The following is a 25,000-nucleotide window of genomic DNA, read 5'->3' on the forward strand; positions in this document are numbered from 1 at the left end:
ACACACACACACACACACACACGTCACACACACACACACACACATATACACACAATGAAACACCATCATGAGCCGTGATCAGGGACTGTCTCTGTCTGTTGTTGCTTAGATACAACAAGAGCTGCCTGCTGTCTGTAACCTCCCCTTTCCTCGCTCCAGCCTGACTTAGGAGACAGCAGTGTCACAGTGTCTCATGCCACAGTGTCACAGTGTCTGATACCACAGTGTGACAGTGTCTGATACCACAGTGTCACAGTGTCTCATACCACAGTGTGACAGTGTCTGATACCACAGTGTCACAGTGTCTCATACCACAGTGTGACAGTGTCTGATACCACAGTGTCACAGTGTCTCATGCCACAGTGTCACAGTGTCTGATACCACAGTGTGACAGTGTCTCATACCACAGTGTGACAGTGTCTGATACCACAGTGTCACAGTGTCTCATACCACAGTGTGACAGTGTCTCATGCCACAGTGTAACAGTGTCTCATGCCACAGTGTCACAGTGTCTCATACCACAGTGTGACAGTGTCTCATACCACAGTGTCACAGTGTCTCATACCACAGTGTGACAGTGTCTCATACCACAGTGTGACAGTGTCTCATGCCACAGTGTGACAGTGTCTCATGCCACAGTGTCACAGTGTCTGATACCACAGTGTGACAGTGTCTCATACCACAGTGTGACAGTGTCTCATGCCACAGTGTCTCATGCCACAGTGTCACAGTGTCTCATGCCACAGTGTCACAGTGTCTCATGCCACAGTGTCACAGTGTCTCATGCCACAGTGTCACAGTGTCTGATACCACAGTGTGACAGTGTCTCATACCACAGTGTGACAGTGTCTCATGCCACAGTGTCACAGTGTCTCATGCCACAGTGTCACAGTGTCTCATGCCACAGTGTCACAGTGTCTCATGCCACAGTGTCACAGTGTCTGATGCCTTTTTGGGGGCTTTTTTGTAAAATTTCATTTGATGAAGGTCCTGATTTGTTTTCTATGTCTGATGATTGTAGACTTCAGCACCTGTTTACTGAAAAAGTGTTCCAGGTAGCTCAGTTTGTGTTAAATGCCTACCAACAGCGTAGCATGGTACTTTGATGTTTGAGGTGTTAAACAGATTTTTTTATCGTCTGACATGTTTGGAGATATATCATATTCTGTTCTTTCTTTTTTAACGCTCCTGTATGTTATGATTGTAGTGGCTTGTAAGGGCTGGGCACTTTTGGTGCATGACACTTTGGAAAATATGTCAAGAATACATACTACAACTAACTAACTAACTAACTAACTAACTAACCTGAAAAAATGGAGAGAATTTCAATTGCAACTAATTTCTCTCCAACAGGGAAGCCATGGTGTAGCAGCAACTTTGAAGTAAAACAAAGACACACACACACACACACACACACACACACACACACACACACACACACACACACACACACACACACACACACACACACACACACACACACACACATACACACACACAGACGATGTCTGTGCTACCATATCTGACATGGATGTCTGGTCATTAACAAACATGTTAAATACTGAAAACAACATGTGATTTGGATGTGGAGGTTGTGTGTGTGTGTGTGTGTGTGTGTGTGTGTGTGTGTGTGTGTGTGTGTGCGTGCGTGTGTGTGTGGGGGGGGGGGGCTCAAAAGGCTCTGAAATTCAAATGTATTGTTGCGCAACAACGCAATGTGCAACCACTGAACGCCTGATCATCTGGAAGCTGCACGGCCACAAGACAAGCTGGATTGATTGCTGCTGTGAAGGCAGACGTCACACACAGCAAGGAGCAACCCAAAATCAACTCAAGACTTCTATTTCTGCTTGTTGTGACTGGATGAATTGGGGAATGTTACTGTAAATGTTTTTAAAGGCAAACGAAACTATGATACTTGAGTGGTCCTTTGGGAGTGAATTTTGGAATAGTTTGAAGGAGAATGAGACCACCTGGGAGTCAGCAGCACCCAAGAAAAACAAAAACAAACACATAGACAAAAACAAGAACCTTGATATGAAAAAGGTTGAGAATCACTGATTTAAGACACACAAACACACGCACGCACACACACGTGCACGCGCGCGCGCACGCACACACACACACACACACAAACGCGCACACACACACACACACACACACACACACACGCACACGCGCACACACACACACACAGTGCCCACTCAGATACAGACACACACACATAAGTAGGCTATGATTCTTATGATCGTTAAAATTAGGGGTTTTGCCTTGCAGTGAGGACATAATGATAATATGAAATATAAGGACTATTATACCACTGGCCTAATAGCTCATATTATCATTATGAGATATTAGACCTATATTTATACCAGGGTAGGAATTACACTTTTTTTTAAACAAGGGCTTCTATTTTTGCCCTTGTGAAGTATGTTTCGGGGGCATTTTTCCTTCTATGTTGCATGACCGACCAATATTCAGTGACTCTTAACCAATCATATTTTATTTCTAGAAGTTCATAAACAATCACAGTTAAATGTCCTCATTTCCTATAATCTCAACAACACTGTTATGTTACATGTTATGTACATGTTATGTAATGTACCTTACAAATAACACGTAGACCGAAAATACATAGCCTACATCCAGTCCATCCTCCAGCCCAAAACAGTGTTTTGTATTCTCTGGGCAGACGGGGGAGAGGGACAGCGACTGGGTTTTATTTCCATCCGTTTCTACTCGTGACTGAGTGGGTGGTTTGCGTATAAAAAAACGTCCACGTTCTTAAGTTAACGTTAGCTAGTGAACTAGGTGGCCAGCTAGCTTGCGCTGCATGCCATTGAGGTAAATAACGAGGAGGAGGGGGGTTGTGCAGCTCCAGATACCTAGCTTGCCATTTTCCAGTCATGCTTTGCAAATAGGTTACAGAGTAACGTTCAAATACAGAAAGTTATTTTATAGAGTAACGTTCAAATACAGAAAGTTATTTTATAGGGGCATTTACTGTAAAAGCCCCTATATCCCAATTCCGAAGGCAATTTTGGATTTTCTTTTACGGGCAATGTCCCCCGAGCCCCCGCGAATTTCCTACCCTGATTTATACCACTGGCAAATAGCTAGGCCTAGTTAGCATTATGAGATATTATACCACCGCTAGCTCATGTTAGCATTATGAGATATTAGGACTGTATTTATACCACCGCTAGCTCATATTAGCATTATGAGATATTAGGACTGTATTTACTGTATACCACTGGCTAGCTCATATTAGCATTATGAGATATTAGGACTGTATTTATACCACCGCTAGCTCATATTAGCCTTATGAGATATTAGGACTGTATTTATACCACTGGCTAGCTCATATTAGCCTTATGAGATATTAGGACTGTATTTATACCACTGGCTAGCTCATGTTGCATTATGAGATATTACAGTAGGACTGTATTTATACCACTGGCCCCAGGTGCTGTGAGTTCTGGCGATGGAAGAAAAATGTAGCTCTTCTTGTTTGACCTTATTACTGTAAACCTGTGGCGAATATGTCAGCTGTAGGAAACCTCACCCTGAGTAAACGCTGTGCGCACACTACTGTAGGCAGGTCATGGCAGGACCACAGTGTATCTAGGCAGGTCACGGCAGGACATTTCAACATTTGAATGTCGGTGCTCCTTAAAAACAAAAGGAATTAACAGCTGCTCATGCCCACAGGTGATTTGGTGAGAGGAGAGGAGAGGAGAGAGGAGGAGAGCAGAGGAGAGGAGAGGAGAGGAGAGAGGAGGAGAGGAGAGGAGAGGAGAGAGGAGGAGAGCAGAGGAGAGGAGAGGAGAGGAGAGAGGAGGAGAGGAGAGGAGAGGGGAGAGGAGAGCAGAGGAGAGGAGAGGAGAGAGGAGGAGAGGAGAGGAGAGAGGAGGAGAGGAGAGGAGAGAGGAGGAGAGGAGAGGAGAGGAGAAGAGGAGAGGAGAGGAGAGGAGAAGAGAGAGGAGGAGAGCAGAGGAGAGGAGAGGAGAGAGGAGGAGAGGAGAAGAGAGAGGAGGAGAGCAGAGGAGAGGAGAGGAGAGAGGAGGAGAGGAGAGGAGATGAGAGAGGAGGAGAGGAGAGGAGAGAGGAGGAGAGAGGAGAGGAGGACAAGCTGAGACATCGAATGGGCAGATAGGAAATGATAACGGCAAACGTCAGTACGAGCCCTGGGGAGTGGGGGGCGGGGGGGTGAGAGGTAGAAGGATAAAGGAGCAGAGAACAGAGAGAGCCTGGGAGATGTGTGTGTGTGTGTGTGTGTGTGTGTGTGTGTGTGTGTGTGTGTGTGTGTGTGTGTGTGTGTGTGTGTGTGTGTGTGTGTGTTTCTTGGCTGGAAAGACTTCATCCAGTTCACATCAGTGCAGTGAACCACAGAGGCCTCCGCTTGTCTGTGGGAGCCGGAGGCGGGAACAAGAGCTCAGCCTTCACTGTTCAGACTGCTGCCATAAAAACAACAACAACAACAACAACAACAACAACAACAACAACAACAACAACAACAACAACACCACAGAACATACACAACACACTCTCCTTCTCCCTCCCCGTGTCTATTCCTTTGTGCTTCCTTCACCTCATTTGGTCTGTATTATTTCTTGCCTTTGTACCTTTTTCTTCTCATCTGGTTTCTTGTAATTGAATCAACCACCGTGTGACAAAAACAACCAAACAAGGGACACCAATTGTTGTTATTTGTGCAGTCTTTCTTCTTCTTCTTGTTGTTCTAAATCTGAGTTATGAATCACTATGGTGGGTATGAACACATCAACAGATGGCTGATGGCAGTGTGAGGGAAGAACCGTTGGAGTCTGGGTATTAGATGGGAAACTACAAGACAACTAAGATAACATGTCGTGTTGTAAACAAAGACAATTATTCTGGCAAACACGCACATACAGAAAGAGAGAGAGACGCAGCCGTAGGATGCCAAGAAAGAGACACAGATTCAAGTGTGTTTTTTGGCTGCACTGTACTAGCGGGGCAGCCCGACAAATGTGAATGCCAATGGGATTTTTGTATGGGGATTTCGTTAAATGCATGAAATAAGGTCTGTGGTTAACAAAAGTTTATGAAACAGCAAAGTTTGTGTTCAGCAAGATAATCTTCACAAACGAGGACCACTTTTATGACTTTTGAAGCGTAAATGTGTTTTTTTTTAATGTGATTTTCAGAAAACGTTTCAAACAAACAGTAACCGAACTAACAGAGTATAACCGAAGTTACTTCCTCGTTTGCCATGCCATGCGCTGTCTGCAGTCATCAGTATAGCGAAGGCGCCTCATGGCAAACGAGGAAGTAACTTCAGTTACTCTTGGTTAGTTTGGTTAATCTTCGTTAGTTCTGGGTGTGTGGATTTACTTTGAAAATGACCGTTTCCAGTAACTTTGGATTATTATTTCATGGCGTGGTGAGTACACGAGTCACAACATGTACATGTGAGTGTTTCTGGCGTTGTTGGAATGTGTATTTTGGGCAACTGAACGGGGATAGGCAGCGGTACCAATCACTAGCATTGTAGCGCTAAGCTAAGTAGCAGCGAGGGCTCTACTGTTCTTGGTAGGGCACTCACAGTGACGATAAAGGCATCCACATTCTCCATTTACTGTGGGCAATATGGCAAATAGGCCAATCTCCCAAAATGTTGGCGTATCCCTTTAAGTTGTATGAATGAGCGGTTCTCAAGCAAGCTGCGAGCAGCAATCGCCCCCTTTGGACCGGCACATTTCGAACGGGCACTGCACTAGTTGGAATTAATGACAGAACAGCAGCAGCGCTTTTGTTCCAGGTCTTTGGTGGACACGGGGCTTTAGGGTTAGTAAACACATCACACACGGTCCAGCCATATAGGTTTTGACCTAGTCTTGTTTAGTCTTCAGTTACTCACCACCTATGCTAATAGCAGGTGCTGCAAAGCCTCCTGTCAAACAGGCCTTGAAGTTGACACAATGTGAAATGGCACCGACAGTACGCATAAACAATGGTGGTGGGCTTTATGGCGTGTGAATGCATAGAATCAAGGTCCAAGACAAACAACACAGCCCAAAGAATAAAAGCCCAGGAGAGCGAGAGACAGATAGAGAGACAGAGAGAGAGAGATACAGAGAGAGAGAGAGACAGAGAGAGATATACAGAGAGAGAGACAGAGAGATACAGAGAGAGAGAGAGACAGAGACAGATATACAGAGAGAGAGACAGAGAGATACAGAGAAGACACAGAGAGAGAGATACCGAGAGAGAGACAGATACAGAGAGAGAGACAGAGCGATACAGAGACAGAGATACAGAGAGAGAGACAGAGAAGACAGAGAGAGAGACAGAGAGAGAGACAGAGACAGAGAAGACAGAGAGAGAGACAGAGAGAGAGACAGAGAGAGAGACAGACAGAGAGATACAGAGATACAGAGAGAGAGACAGAGAAGACAGAGAGAGAGACAGAGAGAGAGACAGAGACAGAGAAGACAGAGAGAGAGACAGAGAGAGAGACAGAGACAGAGAAGACAGAGAGAGAGACAGAGACAGAGACAGAGAGCACATCAATTCAACATGGAAACAACTGCCCCCTGTCAGCAGGCCGGCTCAGCTTCAGCACTGCACATATGTAGCTTAGAGATAATTCTTTAAGAGAGACTTTATTATCATCATTCACTCGCTTTTTATGTATTCACTCTCATAGGAGAAACCCTCTAGTTGTCACACTCACTTTTAATCACCTCGCAGTTTCCCGCTTCTAGGAGAATCCCACTCATTCAGCTCTTCAGTCATTCACTTCTTTCCCGCTTAAGAGAAACCCTCTAATTGTCACGCCCACTCATTCATAAAATTACGTCATCAATCACCCTTTTCCCGCTTCTGTCTAGCGTCACTGTTTGTGGGAGTAGGTAACGTTTATTTTAAGCCAATCAGAGTAAGACACCTTTTCCCATTCAGCCTATCACCATCTAGCTGTCAAAGCTAAAAGCTCTCCGTTTTCTCTGTGTGATCTGTTGCTTTCCAGTGCGTTCCTGCGACCCGCCTCCACCCCATTCTCCTCCAGTCCTCTCTGAGATCTCAGATTCAGAAGCTTCCCCATCGAGACCAAGACCTCATCTGTCACCACCACCAGGACTAGACTCCACGGGGGGGATCTTCATTCCTATTCCTGGCTGATCTACCCCTGCTGATCATAACGTCATAATCAAGCTGACGTTATGATGGAGTCTAATCGCCAAAAATAAAATATATCTTATGTGCCTACAGGCTCATGTATCTTATCATCTAATAAATCATCTGTCATTCTAGAAATGTGTCTCTCTGGTTGAATTAGCATCATCTGTGCAGACTGAGGCCTCCGCTCTCTCTCCACTGCTGATATACAGTATGGGCCCATGTGGATCATGTCCTCGAGTCGACACGGCCAATCAATCCACACACAGACAAGAAGTAATAAGCTGTGCTGAGGATGGGGAAATAAAACAGACTGTATTTATAGCCAGTGTGTGCAGCGAGGACACGCCCCCGGCTGCACACCTCACTCAGCAGACCAAACACAGACAAAGCGCCAGCCAGCACGCTGCGTGCTAGCTTGCCGCCATCGGTGTATGAATGTGTGTGTGAATGTGTGTATGAATGTGTGTGTGAATGTGGTTGAGGGATTGGTTGGTCAGAATAGTTTGGGTTAGGCTATAGATTAGCTACAGCCTAACTGTAGGCTGTAGCTAATCTACAGCCTAACTGTAGGCTGTAGATTAGCTAGACCAGAGGATTCCAAAGTCCGAGACAAAGGGCCTCCTCTCCGACAAAGCATGGAAAAAGCTGCCTTCACTATTATTCAAGTTACTGAAATAACTCAAATAAATCAGTCCCACTCACTGAGCCTCCCCTGAAACTGTTTTGAGCCCCCTGGGGAGGCCCACCTCCCACTTTGGGAACCTCTGAGCTGGACCTTTTGATCGTTATAGTGTTCAGGCTAAGATTAGATTAGATTAGAGTAGGTCAGGACAGGGCAGACTAGGCTGTAGATTAGTTAGATTCCTTGTGTGTTTTAGTTAGTTAGTTCCTGTTAATGGTTAGAGTAGTCAGATTGTCTGAGCTGTTGCTTGTTTGGCTGCAGCGGGATGGCCAGGTGGATTGAGTAGCTGCTGTATGCCCTATAGCTGGGTGATAAATGTCAGACTAATCATTAGTTGTCTATTCAGTGGCATCATATCGCCTGGTAATTATAATACATGATAACTTGATGGCTAAATTTTACTTTGTTTATACGAACAATATTGTGATTAGTAGTTTTCAAAACTGACCGGTGACTATTTGTGACCATATCGTCCAGCCCCAGTATACCCTGTCTGTTCTGTCTGTTCTGCTCTCTCTCCTCCCCCCTCCCTCCCCCTGATCTCTTCCTACCTTTCTCCGTCTCCACCTCCTCCCTTCCCTGCTTTCTCCTCCCCCTTCCCTCTGTCTCTCTCTAACATAAGATTGTTCAACCATGTTATTATTATTATTACCATTATTGTTATTGCTGTGTTAGCTAGATTTAGCTAGACATATTCTCTGTGAAGCCCTCGGAGACATGCTTGTGAATTAGGGCTATACAAATAAACTTGACTTGACTTGAATGTGTGTGTGAATGTGAGAATGGGTGAATGTAGGCAGTACAGTGTGTGGTCAGTAGACTAGAAAAGCGCTATATAAATGCAGTCCATTTACAAAACAAAGTGTACAGCAGAGTGAGTAAAAAAGAATTGAAAAGCAATAAGCAGAGCAAACAACTGACGCAAGAGTTAAAAACCTGCAATTATGTTGCGAGTACAGCTCTCTGGACCCTGTGTGTGTGTGTGTGTGTGTGTGTGTGTGTGTGTGTGTGTGTGTGTGTGTGTGTGTGTGTGTGTGTGTGTGTGTGTGTGTGTGAGAGAGAGAGAGAGAGAGAGAGGGGTGGGGGTGTTGCAGAGAGTAAGGGGTTGTGGAGGTGACCTCACAGTCATGTTCTCTCCCTGCCAAAGGGCATTTAGACTGTAGCGCTCTTCACTCCAGGTGCTGCTCTTGACTGACAGGTTAATTTGGAGGTGTTGAAACTACACACACCCATACACACAGGCAGGCAAGCACACACACACACACACACACACACACACACACACACACACAGGCACGCAGACACACACACACACACACACACACATGCATGCACGCAGACACACACACACACACACACACACACACATGCATGCACGCAGACACACACACGCACAGACACACATGCACGCACGCACACACACATGCATGCACTCAGACACAGACACACACACACACACACACAAACACACACACACACACACGCACGCACGCACGCAGACACACACACACATGCACACACATGCATGCACGCAGACACACACACACACACACACACACACACAAACACACACACACACACACACACGCACGCAGACACACACACACACACACACACACACACACACACACACGCATGCACGCAGACACACACACGCACAGATCCACACAAAGTGTAGTATGTATGTAACCTATGTTGTGTGTATATGTACTAGTAGTACTGTATATGACTGTGATGACGGGCGGCTGTAGCTCAGGAGGTAATCCACTAATCGCTTTGGATAAAAGAGGTCGGAGGTTCGATTCCCGCCTCCTCCAGTCTGCATGTCGAAGTGTCCTTGGGCAAGATACTGAACCCCAAATTGCTCCTGATGGTGTGCCAGCAGTCCAGCACCCTGCGTGGTAACCTGCCGCCATCGGTGTGTGAATGGGTGAATGTGCCTACTGACTGTAAAGCGCTTTGGATAAAGGCGCTATATAAATGCAGGCCATTTACTGTGATGATGCTATGTAAAGGCCTTTGAGACATGCTTGTGTGATAATGGGCTATAAGCAGAAGTGAACTGATAGAGCTGAGAGTGAGACCCACCTGTGACGTGTAGTCTGTCCCCGCCCACCTCGATCTTGAGGAAGAGGCGACCCCGGCGCTCCGTGTGGTCCGTCCCGCACAGGCTTGGCACGTTGGCCACACACTGGTTGTGGACGTTCATCTCGCAGGCTGGGGACAAAGACAGGACAAAACACATGTACTGTGTGACGTAAAGCAGGCTGGGGACAAAGACAGGACAAAACACATGTACTGTGTGACGTAAAGCAGGCTGGGGACAAAGACAGGACAAAACGCATGTACTGTGTGACGTAAAGCAGGCTAGGGACAAAGACAGGACACACTGCATGTACTGTGTGACATAAAGCAGGCTGGGGACAAAGACAGGAAACACTGCATGTACTGTGTGACGTAAAGCAGGCTAGGGACAAAGACAGGACACACTGCATGTACTGTGTGACGTAAAGCAGGCTAGGGACAAAGACAGGAAACACTGCATGTACTGTGTGACGTAAAGCAGGCTAGGGACAAAGACAGGACACATTGCATGTACTGTGTGACATAAAGCAGGCTAGGGACAAAGACAGGAAACACTGCATGTACTGTGTGACGTAAAGCAGGCTAGGGACAAAGACAGGACACATTGCATGTACTGTGTGACATAAAGCAGGCTGGGGACAAAGACAGGACACATTGCATGTACTGTGTGACGTAAAGCAGGCTGGGGACAAAGACAGGACACATTGCATGTACTGTGTGACGTAAAGCAGGCTAGGGACAAAGACAGGAAACACTGCATGTACTGTGTGACGTAAAGCAGGCTAGGGACAAAGACAGGACACACTGCATGTACTGTGTGACATAAAGCAGGCTAGGGACAAAGACAGGAAACACTGCATGTACTGTGTGACGTAAAGCAGGCTAGGGACAAAGACAGGACACATTGCATGTACTGTGTGACATAAAGCAGGCTGGGGACAAAGACAGGACACATTGCATGTACTGTGTGACGTAAAGCAGGCTGGGGACAAAGACAGGACACATTGCATGTACTGTGTGACGTAAAGCAGGCTAGGGACAAAGACAGGACACATTGCATGTACTGTGTGACATAACGTATGTTGGGTTTGGCTGCAGAGAACACAGATTTGAACCATAGACCGTATCAAATATGGACGTCATGACAGCTCCTCAAAAGTGAACCCAATCGAGTATTATAGACCATCTAAAAACATGGACGGAGTCACCTAAGGTCACCTAAGGTCACCTAAGGTCACTCATTGGTTTTTGGACTCGCGTTTTGAAGCCTAGTGTGGCCGTCGCCATCTTGAGGTTCTTGCACAGCTCGCGCAAGACGGCACGAGACAGCGTGAGACCAGGGGTTTCGCGCAGCTTGTTAATCACGGACCAATCGCAGCTCCGCCTGCAAGATGGCAAGATGGCGGCTCGCTGGAACAATATATTTTTGGCTTCACTTTTGCATATGGGTAGGAAACAGGGACGCGTTGTCCATATTATATACGGTCAATGATTTTAATGTACACACTAAAGATGGCACACACCTCTGGAGGGAGGGAGATAGCAGTTGCACAAAGGAAATATTTATATTGAATCATACAGAAAGGAAACAGACTGGGGATCTTTTGGCAGTGCAGTAAGCTTCTCTGGCATTAAGAGGATCAATCATTGAAGTTTGTTTCCATTTGTCCACAAAATAATCTTGGTTTTTAGAGTTTGAAATGCCAGGTTGGACCTCAGTTTATCTGCAGTTTGGACTAGAAAAATGATCATTTTTACAGTAATGGGACTGGGTCTGTCACTTCTGAGTTCATGTTTTCATGTCAAAGACCCACAAATAGACCCCCACAAAAAAACATAGACCCACAAATAGGCTGAGGAACCCATCTTAAGCTGCGTTCACACCGACCTATTAAAGTTTTTCGCTGGCATCGAGTTTACATACAAAGTCAATGCAAATGAGCGATTGAGCGTATATTCGCCCGGGAGAAAAATCGCTGGGCGTCCGAGCGACAGAGACAGAGCGATAGGGAGAAAATACGCTCGTCGCCCGAGATGAAATATCCCAACTCGAGCGAAATTATGCTGGCATCAGTCGCTCGCTGTTCAACGCTGATTGGCTGCCGTGTGAGAGTGAGTCAAGGATCACACTGGCTTGGAACAAACCGCTGATTGACAGGCTGACAGCTGACATGAAGTGAAGTCTGTACTACAAAGACAGGACACACTGTCTTTGTAGCGTGCTCCCGTTAGGAGCACGCTGATAGGCTTAGCTTGTAAACAACTACGGTGGCTCGTAGTGGACAAACATCATGACATTGCATAACGTTATAGCCCCCAGATGTCCGTCAATTCGTGTGCCTTTAAACACAGCGACAGAGCGATTCCAAACGGTGGAATCAAGCGACAGAGTGAAAAATAAATATCTCGTGTGAACACAGCTTAAGAAGAGATTTGCTTTAGATATGACTCCGAACGAGAGAAATGAGGGGATAAAGTAAAAGCCATAATCAAAATCGCCATATACATTCTCAAAGGTGCTGTGTTTAACGTCATCAATACATCATCACTGCATTGATTTTAGACAGTGTAATTACACTAAACAGAGGAGACTTTGAGTGAAGATGCAACATCCTCTTTGTGACAGGAAGCAACAGGGCTTATGGGAAATGCGGTGTTAATGTTGACAAACGACGGCACTAAATAGTGCCGTGAGATAGAGGTTACTAATGGTCTCCACCGGGGGTCTCATCTGTTTAGGGTAATTATAACAAGGCAGCACAATTAATTCGACAATGATGTATTGATATTTAAAATGGCTACACATACAGTAGCACCTTTAATTTCCCAATTTCTCAGAATTTTGCTCTCACTATGTCTCTCTCTCTCTCACACACACACACACACACACACACACACACACACACACACACACACACACACACACACACACACACACACACACACACACACACCAGCCCGGGAGTGGCCATCGGGAGAAAAATAATTTCTGTTGTGGCCACGATTTACTGTAATGTACGCATGACATGCAATCTGAGGTCTCATTTTCTTTTATTAAGATTACGATTTTTTTCCCTCGATCTGGTTAAAATGAGGCCTCGTTTATTTATTCGTGCGCTACAATTCATTCCCTCAATTTCCTCTTTACATGCACACAAATTGTCAAAAACGTGCCATTGAAATATTGATACTATGCTCTCGATCTATAATACACGCGCTCTTCACAAGATTAGTCAGTGCACGTGTAGAGCACCGCAGGAATGAGTCCAGAAGTATACTTCCGGGTTCGTCAGGGGAAATAAGTGAATCGGGTTTTAGAATGAAGAGATTTCACTTAAATGCATAAAATAAGGTCTGTGGTTAACAAAAGTTTATGGGAGCGTGAATTTGGTTCAGAATCAGCAGGATATTTTTTTTTTACTTTTATGACTTTTGGAAGGTAAATGCGTTTTTTAACGCGACTTTTAGGAAGTGCTTCATTGCTTCATACTTCCCTCCACTTCCCGCTCTCCTCCACTTCCACTTCCCTTCCCTTCTGTATTCACTGCCCTCTCCATCCCTCTTCCTGTCCTCCGTCCAGCCATCCATCTCTCTCTCTCCCTGCTTCCCTCCACCTGGCAGGCCTGTCGTGCCGGGAGGAGACGAGCCATGGGGAAGTAACTCCTAATAGCGATGGCCTCCCTCCCTGCATCAATTTGTTCTGGTGTGCTGCTCCCATTACCATCTGTGATGAGGCCGCCACCAGAGACCAGAGACCCACACAGATGGATGGACAGAGTAAGAGGATGAGAAAGGGAGGGAGGGTGATAGATGGTAGGGTTGTCAACTTGCCACGATACTAGAATTTCTAACTTCGATACGGCGATACCCAGGAAACTATCGATACTCGATACATGTTCGATACCGCACATTCTACCATACCATATACCATAATCTAGGCGGGATAAAACTCATTAAAACTTTGCACTCACACAGCAGATTAACCCTGCTCTGCTCATCAGCCTGTCATCAGAACACTTTTAGCTTGTTGAAGCAATGATAGGGAGGGAAAATCAGTAGTATGTTTGATTTCTAATTAAGAGAAAGCACTGCTAGTATCAATACTGTTGCAAATGAGTACTGTATTGTATCAGTTGTAAATGTTTAGTGTCGATACTTATCGATACTATTGATACTTTTGACAACATTGATAGATGGAGACAATGTGGAAACTTGGGGGGCTGGGTCAACAGGGGAGGTGGGGTGAGGGATAAGCCTAACCCAAACCATAACCCTAGCTTTAACCAAGTTGTTTTAGTTGCCTAATAACCACAACCGTAGTGACGTTTTCAAATTAAATTAACAGCATTTTGAAATTAACACGTTTTCAAATGAGCAGACATTTTCAAATGACCACGTAGTGACGTTTTCAAATGAACCGACATTTGAAAATTACTTCAATTATTTGCTCTCCGGTTGATTTATTTATATAACCTATCCACTGCTACTGTACCTGCTCATTTTGCTCTATGGTATGTATATTTGTTTTTATGGTGTGTTGCAGCATGTGTAATGTATGTACAGTACTTTTATTGTATTTGGGAGAAGCCGAAGTCATTTTACACTGAGGTGGACAATAACGTCTAATCCAATGGAGCCAGAGGAAGGAGAAGCCAGAGGATATTTAAATGAGGGAAATGTCTTCTGAGGATGGGGGGGGTCACGTGTGCTGAGGAAGAAGAAGAGAAGATCCAGAACAAAGAGGTGAGGGGGAGTGGAGGTGGAGAGGATGAGGTGAGGGGGGAGTGGAGGTGGAGAGGATGAGAGCGCGTGCAGCAGCAGGGGCGGGAGGAACAGTGACTTGTGCCTGGGCTGCAGATGTGGCTGTGTGTGTGTGTGTGTGTGTGTGTGTGTGTGTGTGTGTGTGTGTGTGTGTGTGTGTATGTGTGTGTGTGTGTGTGTGTGTGTGTGTGTGTGTCTGTGTGTGTGTGTGTGTGTGTGTGTGTGTGTGTGTGTGCAGTACAGCACCAGCCTATTCCCATCTGTTCTCATTACGGACCGGCTCCAAGACAGCGACCAGCACAGCACATTCAGCTGGCGCGCACACACACACACACACACACACACACACACACACACACACACACACACACACACACACACGGACACACACACACACACACACACACACACACACACATACTGTACACGGGGACACACATGCCCATATGCACGCACACACACACACACACACACACACACACACGGACACACACACACACACAGACACATACTGTACACGGACACACACACGCCCATACGCACGCACACACACACACAGACACACACACACACACGCGCGCGCGGCCATACTGTACGCACGCACACACACACACACACACACTCACTGTCACATTTCATCCCTTGGTGGATGAGGCCGTATAGCAGTGAGCCACAGTGGTCACAGAAGGTGGGGCTGCCATAGGAGTGGATCTTGAACTTGTGCTTGCTTCTGGGGTCCTGAGGAACAAACAGAGAGAGGTGGCAGGACTCATTATATTTGAGGGATCGGCTCAGATCTTCTTTTTTTCGTAAAAAAAAAAGGAAAAAACAGATTTTGTGTCTTGTCTTTCATCGTGAACTAAGAAAACAAACAAACATTCTCTGCCATTTTTTTGACGCCCCCACAATTCCCCCCGCTGTCCCGGTCGTTGCTCCACCCCCTCTGTCGATCTGTGGAGAGTTATCGACTAGCACATGCTTCCTCCAATACAATTGTGCAGTCACCGGCAGAGGAGGCACTAGCACACATACCCTTAATCCGGCTTCCCACCCGCAGACACGGCCAATTGTGCCTGTATGGACGCTCGAACACTGGGGATGGAACCTGTGAACCCCCTCATTTTGATAGGCTGCACTACAATCAACTGCTGCACTACCCGGATGTCCACACACACACATCTCTGTTGAAGTCAGTTATCGACAGGTTGCCAGTTATGGACCAATAGTGGGTGGGTAGTATAGATAGAGAGAGCCAATAGCGGACAACCTCGGGCCTTGCTTCAGCTTCCTAAACCCAATCTTCTGGCTTCAAAACAGGCCTTCAGAAAGCTATGGGTGACGTCACACTCACTACATCAATCCTTTTTTTACTAGGCTGGGAACATGTAAGCCTATACAATGTCTTCATGTTTGGTGTCACTTTTCCTTAACTTGCAGCCAACCTGCCACCAGCTACATCACCACATTTCATGTCACTGAGGTACAAATACACACCGCACAATGACACTATCATTCCAGGAGCTGTCTCATCGAGCAAATGTTCATCTTGGCCAGAACATCTGCCTGGCACTATTGGTTGGGTAAAAATGTAGTGAATGGGGATCGCTGCACTGATTCCAAAAAAATCTCACAGAATGAAAGTAGAACATACAGGAACAGGAAATGATGAGAATGTAAAATACGGACATGACTCCACTGAACTGAGCTCACTTTTCATCAACACTAATAAAAGAACCCTAGTGATGATACATGCTTGCCTTGAGCTATTAGAGCACCAGCAAGCTTCTATGGAGTGATGGTATTATGCCTTATTGCTTGTTGTGTCTCTTGTTGTTTTTGCACTCATAAGCCCCGTTATATTTGTACTATGTTGTAAACGGAGTCTACAGCACAGGAATTTCACACGTGATACTTGTACCACGGAGTGACAATAAAAATCTTCAATCTTCAATCTTGAATCTATTACTTCGTGCTGTAAATTGTACTGAATTACTTTTTATTACGTTTACTTATGGGTTTATCATATTCATGTGTTGTTGTTTTTTAATGTTTGGACACAAACGTTTTAACTATTTGTGTCAATAAAAATAACTAACTAACTAACTGTCTACGTACGTAGACGTTTACAGCATTTTCACTGGAATCTGACAACTAGCATGGATGGTAAAATCACACGTCTTGGGGAAACCATTCATATATTCCCGAGTCAATAATGTGATAGCTGAGGCAAGCTCATTTTCCCACAATCACCACAAAACAAGCTGTAATTAGAGGCCTGCAAATGAGGGTGGGTGAAGCCCTGCTAGCGTCGCCTCCACCACACTGAGTCATGTGTCATAATTGATGTATCTGTAATTAGACAGGCCTCCGACTGAGTAAGTGTCTGAGAAAAGTGCCCCTTCTCCATCAACACAAACATGCTAAATCAAGCACACAAGACAACAGAGGAAGAAACAGAAACCGTGGTGTGTGTGTGTGTGTGTGTGTGTGTGTGTGTGTGAGAGAGAGAGAGAGAGAGAGAGAGAGAGAGAGAGAGAGTTATTGGGTAGTTAGCGTGTGATGGGCAGGGTAAGGACTCAGTGCCGTGAGGATCCCGGCAAAAGTCTAATTGGAATGTTCTCGTTTAATAAGCTTTGCCTATTTTTGCTCCTGTCCTCCGGCCGTTTCTCCGGACAGAAAGAAGAAGAAGAAGAACAGAAGAGAAGAGAAGAGACAGGGTAGCGGTCATGTCCCTTGTGTCCCGACTATTCTCTCCTGTGTCCCCCCCCCCTCCTTTCTGTGACCCCTCTCAGCGTCCCCGCTGTACGAGCAGTCCTTCTTTTCCACTTTTCCATCGTGGGAATATTGGATGTACGAGGTTCTTTGGATCTGGCGTCTGTTCCTTGGGGATGTGGCTGTGTGGCCCGGATCAAAAGAGAAGGGCTGACTGAAGCACAGGCAGCAGCAGGGTCCCGGGAAGCACCAGAATGAGCTACAGTATCTCCCTCTCGTCTTTCTGCAACTCTCTGGATTTCCCCCCAGTTTTTCTCCACAATTCTACTTGGCCAATTCCCCCTGCTGATCTTTTCACCTGACAGCGAGGAGTCTCACGTGTGGGAGGATCACGCTACTTCACCCAGTTCCCCAAAGGAGGCACTAGTGCAGCGACCAGGATGTATACCCCTAATCCAGCTTCCCACCTGCACACCCGGCAAATTTTACCGATAATGGACACTGCCCGACCAACCCGGAGGTAACACGGGGGCTCGAACCAGTGACCCTCGTGTTGCAAGGCAGGGATCTCATCTATCTTATTGTGAGGCAGGGTTTCCCGATAGAGACAGTCCGCATGTCTGGGAACGCCCACAAAATGTTAAACGGCTGGCGCGCGAGTGGGGTAAAACCACCCATATATCTCATGGTCTGACTCACCAAAAGACGGTGTTGCGGCTCTAAACTACATGTTTGGGGGTTCTAGAGCAGAACACAAGACGTCTGCTCAGATGTGCGTTTACTGCGGTGGTTAAATCCCCGATCGTCTCTGCCTGGGCTGGGCTATCAGCTAAATTCTAACTTTGCTGAATGGATAAAACGGGGGAATTTACCCCACCCTGACCACGCAACCCAGCCAGGCTGAGCCAGCTAAACCAGCGTCTATGACGAGACGTGGCCTCAACCTATACTGTCATCCTGAGCCTTTGACTCATTGTGACCCATTCCAGAAAGACACTGAAGGAGGAAACCATCAGTCAGTGCCACCAGCTGCTATTGTGTGTGTTTGTATGTGTGCACACCTTCATGTGTTCATTCCATCCCAGAGGCCATCTTGCAGCCTTGTGTTGAGGCAGAGACCCAGAAAAGCACAGATGTGTTAAACAACAACCAAACCTGAACAACTGCTCAGAGCCAGTGGTTCCCAACCTTTCTACACCAAGTACCACCTCAGGAATGACAACCATAATGAAAGTAACAGAGGGAGGGAGCCCCACGTACCACCAGTGGTACCCGTAGCACAGGTTGAGAACCACTGGCTCAGACCAAAGACCATTATGTCTCTCCTTCTTTCTCTGTCTCTCTCCCTCTCTTCCATTCTCTCTCTCCCCACTGATCTCTCTCTAGCCTGGTAAGACCCTCTCTTCCATTCTCTCCCTCCACTGATCTCTCTCTAGCCTGGTAAGACCCTCTCTTCAATTCTCTCTCTCCACTGATCTCTCTCTAGTCTGGTAAGACCCTCTCTTTCATTCTCTCTCTCCACTGATCTCTCTCTACCCTGGTAAGACCCTCTCTTCCATTCTCTCTCTCTCCACTGATCTCTCTCTAGCCTGGTAAGACCCTCTCTTCCTTTCTCTCTCCCCACTGATCTCTCTCTACCCTGGTAAGACCCTCTCTTTCATTCTCTCTCTCCACTGATCTCTCTCTAGCCTGGTAAGACCCTCTCTTTCATTCTCTCTCTCCACTGATCTCTCTCTAGCCTGGTAAGACCCTCTCTTCCATTTTCTCTCTCTCCACTGATCTCTCTCTAGCCTGGTAAGACCCTCTCTTCCATTTTCTCTCTCTCCACTGATCTCTCTCTAGCCTGGTAAGACCCTCTCTTCCATTCTCTCTCTCTCCACTGATCTCTCTCTACTAGCCTGGTAAGACCCTCTCTTCCATTCTCTCTCTCTCCACTGATCTCTCTCTACTAGCCTGGTAAGACCATCTCTTCCATTCTCTCTCTCCCCACTGATCTCTCTCTACTAGCCTGGTAAGACCATCTCTTCCATTCTCTCTCTCTCTCCACTGATCTCTCTCTACTAGCCTGGTAAGACCATCTCTTCCATTCTCTCTCTCTCCACTGATCTCTCTCTACTAGCCTGGTAAGACCCTCTCTTTCATTCTCTCTCTCCACTGATCTCTCTCTAGCCTGGTAAGACCCTCTCTTCCATTCTCTCTCTCTCTCCACTGATCTCTCTCTAGCCTGGTAAGACCCTCTCTTCCATTCTCTCTCTCTCCACTGATCTCTCTCTAGCCTGGTAAGACCCTCATGATCTGATGATCATCATGATCCACACTCTGCTTGGTTAGTAGAGTAAACACAGCCACCATAAGTGCAGTTATTGCAGAAATAGACTCAATATAACCACACCTAAACAACAACCAGAGTAGTAGTTTCTTGGCAGAAAAGACGTTTTCGCAGGAATTCTGACTGGATTATTTGGCAAAAGTTTGATTGGCGTCGATTGACTGAAGGAATGTGTGTGTCAAGGCAAGTACTCCCGCCCACTGAAATGGATGTGGAGACTGATCTGTGGAGCGCAACAGAATGTGAGGTCAGGTGATCACGATGATCTTACCGCCTGGGAGTGAATCACAATGAAGTTCATCTCGCTCTCTTCTCAAGTTCAAGTTTCTTTTATTTCCACACAGCTAAGCTGCTGGAATTACTGTAATCACAGTACAGATGGAATAGCTGTAACAATACACCACATCAACACCAGTGCAACAATAGCAATGACCGAAGTGCACCAAGAAGAAACATATAGTACACAACTCCACATGTCATACAAGTAGTCCGACATTTGTGTATGTACACTATGAATCGTATGGCTTTGGGGAAGAAGCTGTCTCCATCTCCAGTGAGATGGTGTGTTGTGGAGTCCAGTGAGATGGTGTGGAGTTTGCCGCTTATGATCATTTTATTATTATTTATGATAATTCTGTCCATTTTCTTTATTGTGTGCCTCAATGTAATTCCATACCATTGATAATGACAGGGATTTCCAAGGGTAATGCCAGTTACAGTAGACTTAGATGCAGACACACACATGCATGCATGAACACTGGCACACGCACACATACACACACGCACGCATGCACGCACACACACAGACACACACAGACACACACACACACACACACACACACACCACAAAGCTTTCCTGTATGCTATTGCCTGAGTATTACAAGGCTAAGGGGAGATCTTGCGTGTGTGTGTGTGTGTGTGTGTGTGTGTGTGTGTGTGTGTGTGTGTGTGTGTGTGTGAGAGAGAGTGAGAGACATAGAAAGAGAGAGAGAGAGAGAGAGATGGATAAAAAATCAGAAGACTTGTGTTTCTGGTGACCTGTTGACACATGCACAGTTTGTGTTGAAGCCACTTGCTATGATAGTGTGATTACATGACTCACAAAGCATCAACAGACAGAGACAAACAAACGAACAGGTGAGGCGTGAGGGCAAACAGATGCTCAGTGGTGGAATTCATCGGAGTCTTTCCAAATACGACGGACACCTAAAACAGTGCTCAATTCAGAACCAGAGTGTTATTCATCGTCGAGCCCTCACACATCGAACATCATCACAGCTATTTTAACAAGCCCTCACAGAGATGCTGAGGCACAGCCAGGAAGGAAGTGAGCTGCAGACAGTCAGACGAGACGACACCACCACCGTAACCAGGGCCAGAACGAGACGACACCACCACCGTAACCAGGGCCAGAACGAGACGACACCACCACCGTAACCAGGGCCAGAACGAGACGACACCACCACCGTAACCAGGGCCAGAACGAGACGACACCACCACCGTAACCAGGGCCAGAACGAGACGACACCACCACCGTAACCAGGGCCAGAACGAGACGACACCACCACCGTAACCAGGGCCAGAACGAGACGACACCACCACCGTAACCAGGGCCAGAACGAGACGACACCACCACCGTAACCAGGGCCAGAACGAGCGGGAGAGGGAGACCACGATGAGAGAGGGCATGCTGCAACCCTATCAACACGATATAGGGTTGCAGGTTCGAGTCCCCGTGTTACCTGCAGCTTGGTCGGGCGTTCATACAGGCACAATTGGCCCTGTCTGTGGGAAGCCGGATTAGGGTATGTGTCCTGGTCGCTGCAATTGTGCCTCCCCTGGTCAGTCGGGGGGGCGCCTGTTTGCGGCGGAAGGGAACTGGTGGGAGTAGCGTGATCCTCCCACGTGCTACGTCCTGCCGGTGAAGCCTGTTTGGGGGGGAGGGGAACTGGGGGGAAGACTAGGGCTGCAACTCGATTAATCTGACGATTATTTGTTTGATTAATCGATTAGTTGTTTGGTCCATAAAATGTCAGAAAATGGTGAAAAATGTCGATCAGTGTTTCCCAAAGCCCAAGATGACATCCTCCAATGTCTTGTTTTGTCCACAACCCAAAGATATTCAGTTTACTGTCATAGAGGTGTAAAAGAAACCAGAAACCTTTCAAATTTTAGAAGCTGGAATCAGATCATTTTTTCGTTTCTCTTTCTTACAAAATGACTCAAACCGATTAATCCATTATCAAAATAGTAAACGATTAATTTTCTAATTGACAACTAATCGATGAATGGTTGCAGCTCTAAGGGCTAGCGACACAGCATACGACACTTCCTGAAAGATTCAGTGTGATCGCACGTAAAATCGGATCTTATTATAGGATAGGTTTGGGAGACACTCCTGAGCGTACACAGTCTGAAGGAAGCGAGCTGAGAAAGAACAACCTGACCTAAAACTGGCACTTAACCTGTCACTTCTAATCTCAACACACAGCACAGCTATACTGTAGTAATGATATTCATCTTCTTCTATCTAGTGGGAAAAGTACAACCAAACTTTATGACAAACAACAGAATAACTCTTGAAGCCACTAAACAGGTTGTAAAGCTGTTTTAGATTTGAGTGCTGATGCAGCGAAGATTTGTTGCATAATCAAAATATTGCATATAAATTTATAATAATATATATTTATATGCTGCATAAACACACAGTAGATAATAGAAAGGGGGGGGGGGGACGTCCCCCAAACATCACTGGGTGAGATACCATCTTTCCAAAACATCAACAGAAAAACACTGCTGACAAAATTATTAGGCTTAATGAAAAAACTTAACACTTATACTGTGTGTGTGTGTGTTTGCGTGTGTGCGTGTGTGTGTGTGTGTGCGTGCGTGTGTGTGTGTGTGTGTGTGTGTGTGTGCGTGTGTGTGTGTGTGTGTGCGTGTGCGTGCGTGTGTGTGTGTGTGCATGTGCGTGCGTGTGTGTGTTGCGGGTGGGTGGTCTGGAGGTCACAAAGTTAACAACGATATCGTTGCCATGGTGACAATGTGTTAGAAATGATTGTGTGATAGATGGAGAGTCAGAGAGAAGGCAAAACACAAGAGAGGAAGAGGAGGCGTGAAATAGCGAGAGAGCAATTTATTCGATTTGCTAAATCAACTGAAATGTGAGAGCAGCTTCTGGAACGACGGGCACAAAAACAGCAAAGAAAAGTAATGAAGGGGGCGGGGCATCTGGGTATAGTGCAGCGGTACTGTAGATTCCCTGCCTACCAACACGAGGGTCGCAGGTTCGAGCACCTCTGGCCTGGTCGGGCGTCCATACAGGCACAATTGGCTGTGTCTGTCGGTGGGAAGCCATATTACGGGTGGGTATGTGTCCTGGTCGCTGCACTAGCGCCTCCTCTGGTCGGTCGGTCGGGGCGCCTGTTAAGGGGGGGGGGAATAGCATGATCCTCCCACGCGCTGCGCCCTGTCTGTGAAACTCCTCTCTGTCAGGTGAAAAGAAGCTGCTGGCGACTGCGCATGTGTCGGAGGAAGCATTGAGCTAGTCTACGACTCTCCCCAGATCGGCAGAGGGGGCGGAGCAATGAAGACTAAGAGCCAGACGCACATCACTTTTGGAGATATCCTGCTAACAGACAGACAGACAAACAGGGGAGAAAACATGACAATGGAGAACAGCAGATCTGGAGACAAACAGCGACACATGGACAGAACAGCAGAGGATTGTCAGACTGTTTGCGAGGCTCAGTCATACTGTGTGTGTGTGTGTGTGTGTGTGTGTGTGTGTGTGTGTGTGTGTGTGTGTGTGTGTGTGTGTGTGGTGCGGGTGGAGGTGGCATTGAAGCAACGCCAGATCTCCAGGCCAAGAGCTGACGACGTGTGGCTCACTCTTGCTCCCTGAATAAGGCACACCTGCTGTATAGCCGGAGCTGTTTGTGGCATCATGGCTGCTGGCGTGCTTCATTTTCATGGTACCAACAAAGAACACGCATGTCGACGCGGTGAGAAAATGGCGGGTGATTTGCTGCTGCTTTCAAAAGGAAATACGGGTTTAGAAAAGGAAGGCCGATTTAGTTAGAATTTTGAATGGAACCAAAATTGGAATTCGCCTCCTGCCCTCTCTCTCTCTCTCTCTCTCTCACACACACCCACGCATGCACACATACGTGCGTGCACCCCCCCGTTTTCTCACCAATCCGCCATTTTCACAGCAGCCTGTGTCTAAAAGGCAGGAGGAACCACAGGTGAAAGCAAAACATTAATGAGGGCCCCAGCACTGGAACACCTAAATGGATTGGAAGTTGTAAACCCTCATTAAAGGAACACTCTGCCCATTTTCAACCAGCTTTGTATCATTAGAACATCAGTAGTATATCAGAAAACTGTAAACTGTTTTGAAGTCTGTCATTTAATTTGACAGTTATTGAGTGTTAAAGTGTGGACCAGTGACATCACTGGTCCACACTAACTCAAATGATTAACTCATTAACTCAAATCAACTCTCAATAACTGTCAAACTAGATGAATGATGAATAGTTTGACAGTTATTGAGAGTTGATTTGAGTTAATGAGTTATTAATTTGAGTTAGTGTGGACCAGTGATGTCACTGGTCCACACTTTAACACTCAATAAGTGTCAAATTAAATGACAGACTTCAAAACAGTTTACAGTTTCCTGATATACTACTGATGTTCTAATGATAGAAAGCTGGTTGAAAATGAGCGGAGTGTTCCTTAAGGTTCTGCTTGTACCTTGTGTCACAGTAGACTTTTTGTGTCTAAAAGGCTTCCTCCATGCTTCCTCCGATACATGTGCAGTCGCCAGCTGCTTCTTTTTACCTGGTGGGTTTCACCGCCAGGACGTACTGTAGCGCGTGGGAGGATCGCGCTATTCCGCCCAGTTCCAGTCAACCCCCGAACAGGAACGTACATGCATTTCTTTAAACGTGATTTTTAGAAAACTGCTTCAAAAGGCATAAAAGTTATTCACGTTTGTGAGGAGTATCATGCTGAACCCAAATGTGCGTTCCCATACACTTTTGTTAACCACAGACCTTATTGTATGCTTTGAAGTGAAATCCCCATTCTAAAACCCCATTGACTTTTCCACTGAAGAACCAAATGGCTTGGATCTCTGGAGAAAGCCTGCAAAAAGACATCCTCCCTGCGGTGCTCTATTGTGTCACTGTGGGGAGCGATCTGGCTCCTCTAACACTGATAACAACACTGATGAAGACGTGACTCCACACAAGACAAAGGAAGAT

At 46.3% G+C, this 25,000-nt stretch overlaps 1 protein-coding gene across 1 annotated transcript in view; it reads right to left on the reverse strand.

The window, feature by feature from the left end:
* prkcab (protein kinase C, alpha, b) overlaps positions 1 to 25,000 on the reverse strand; it is a gene marked incomplete at both ends in the record, with an annotated part of 184,191 nt that overhangs the window by 36,900 nt on the left and 122,291 nt on the right. The window contains 2 exons of the mRNA XM_083648704.1: positions 9,935 to 10,063; positions 15,319 to 15,430. Of these exons, the coding sequence (XP_083504830.1) occupies positions 9,935 to 10,063; positions 15,319 to 15,430 (241 nt within the window). The remainder of the gene's footprint in view (positions 1 to 9,934; positions 10,064 to 15,318; positions 15,431 to 25,000) is intronic.

This window comes from Poromitra crassiceps, assembly GCF_964638095.1.
Source record: "Poromitra crassiceps genome assembly, chromosome: 13".
Taxonomy (NCBI): Eukaryota; Metazoa; Chordata; class Actinopteri; order Beryciformes; family Melamphaidae; genus Poromitra; species Poromitra crassiceps.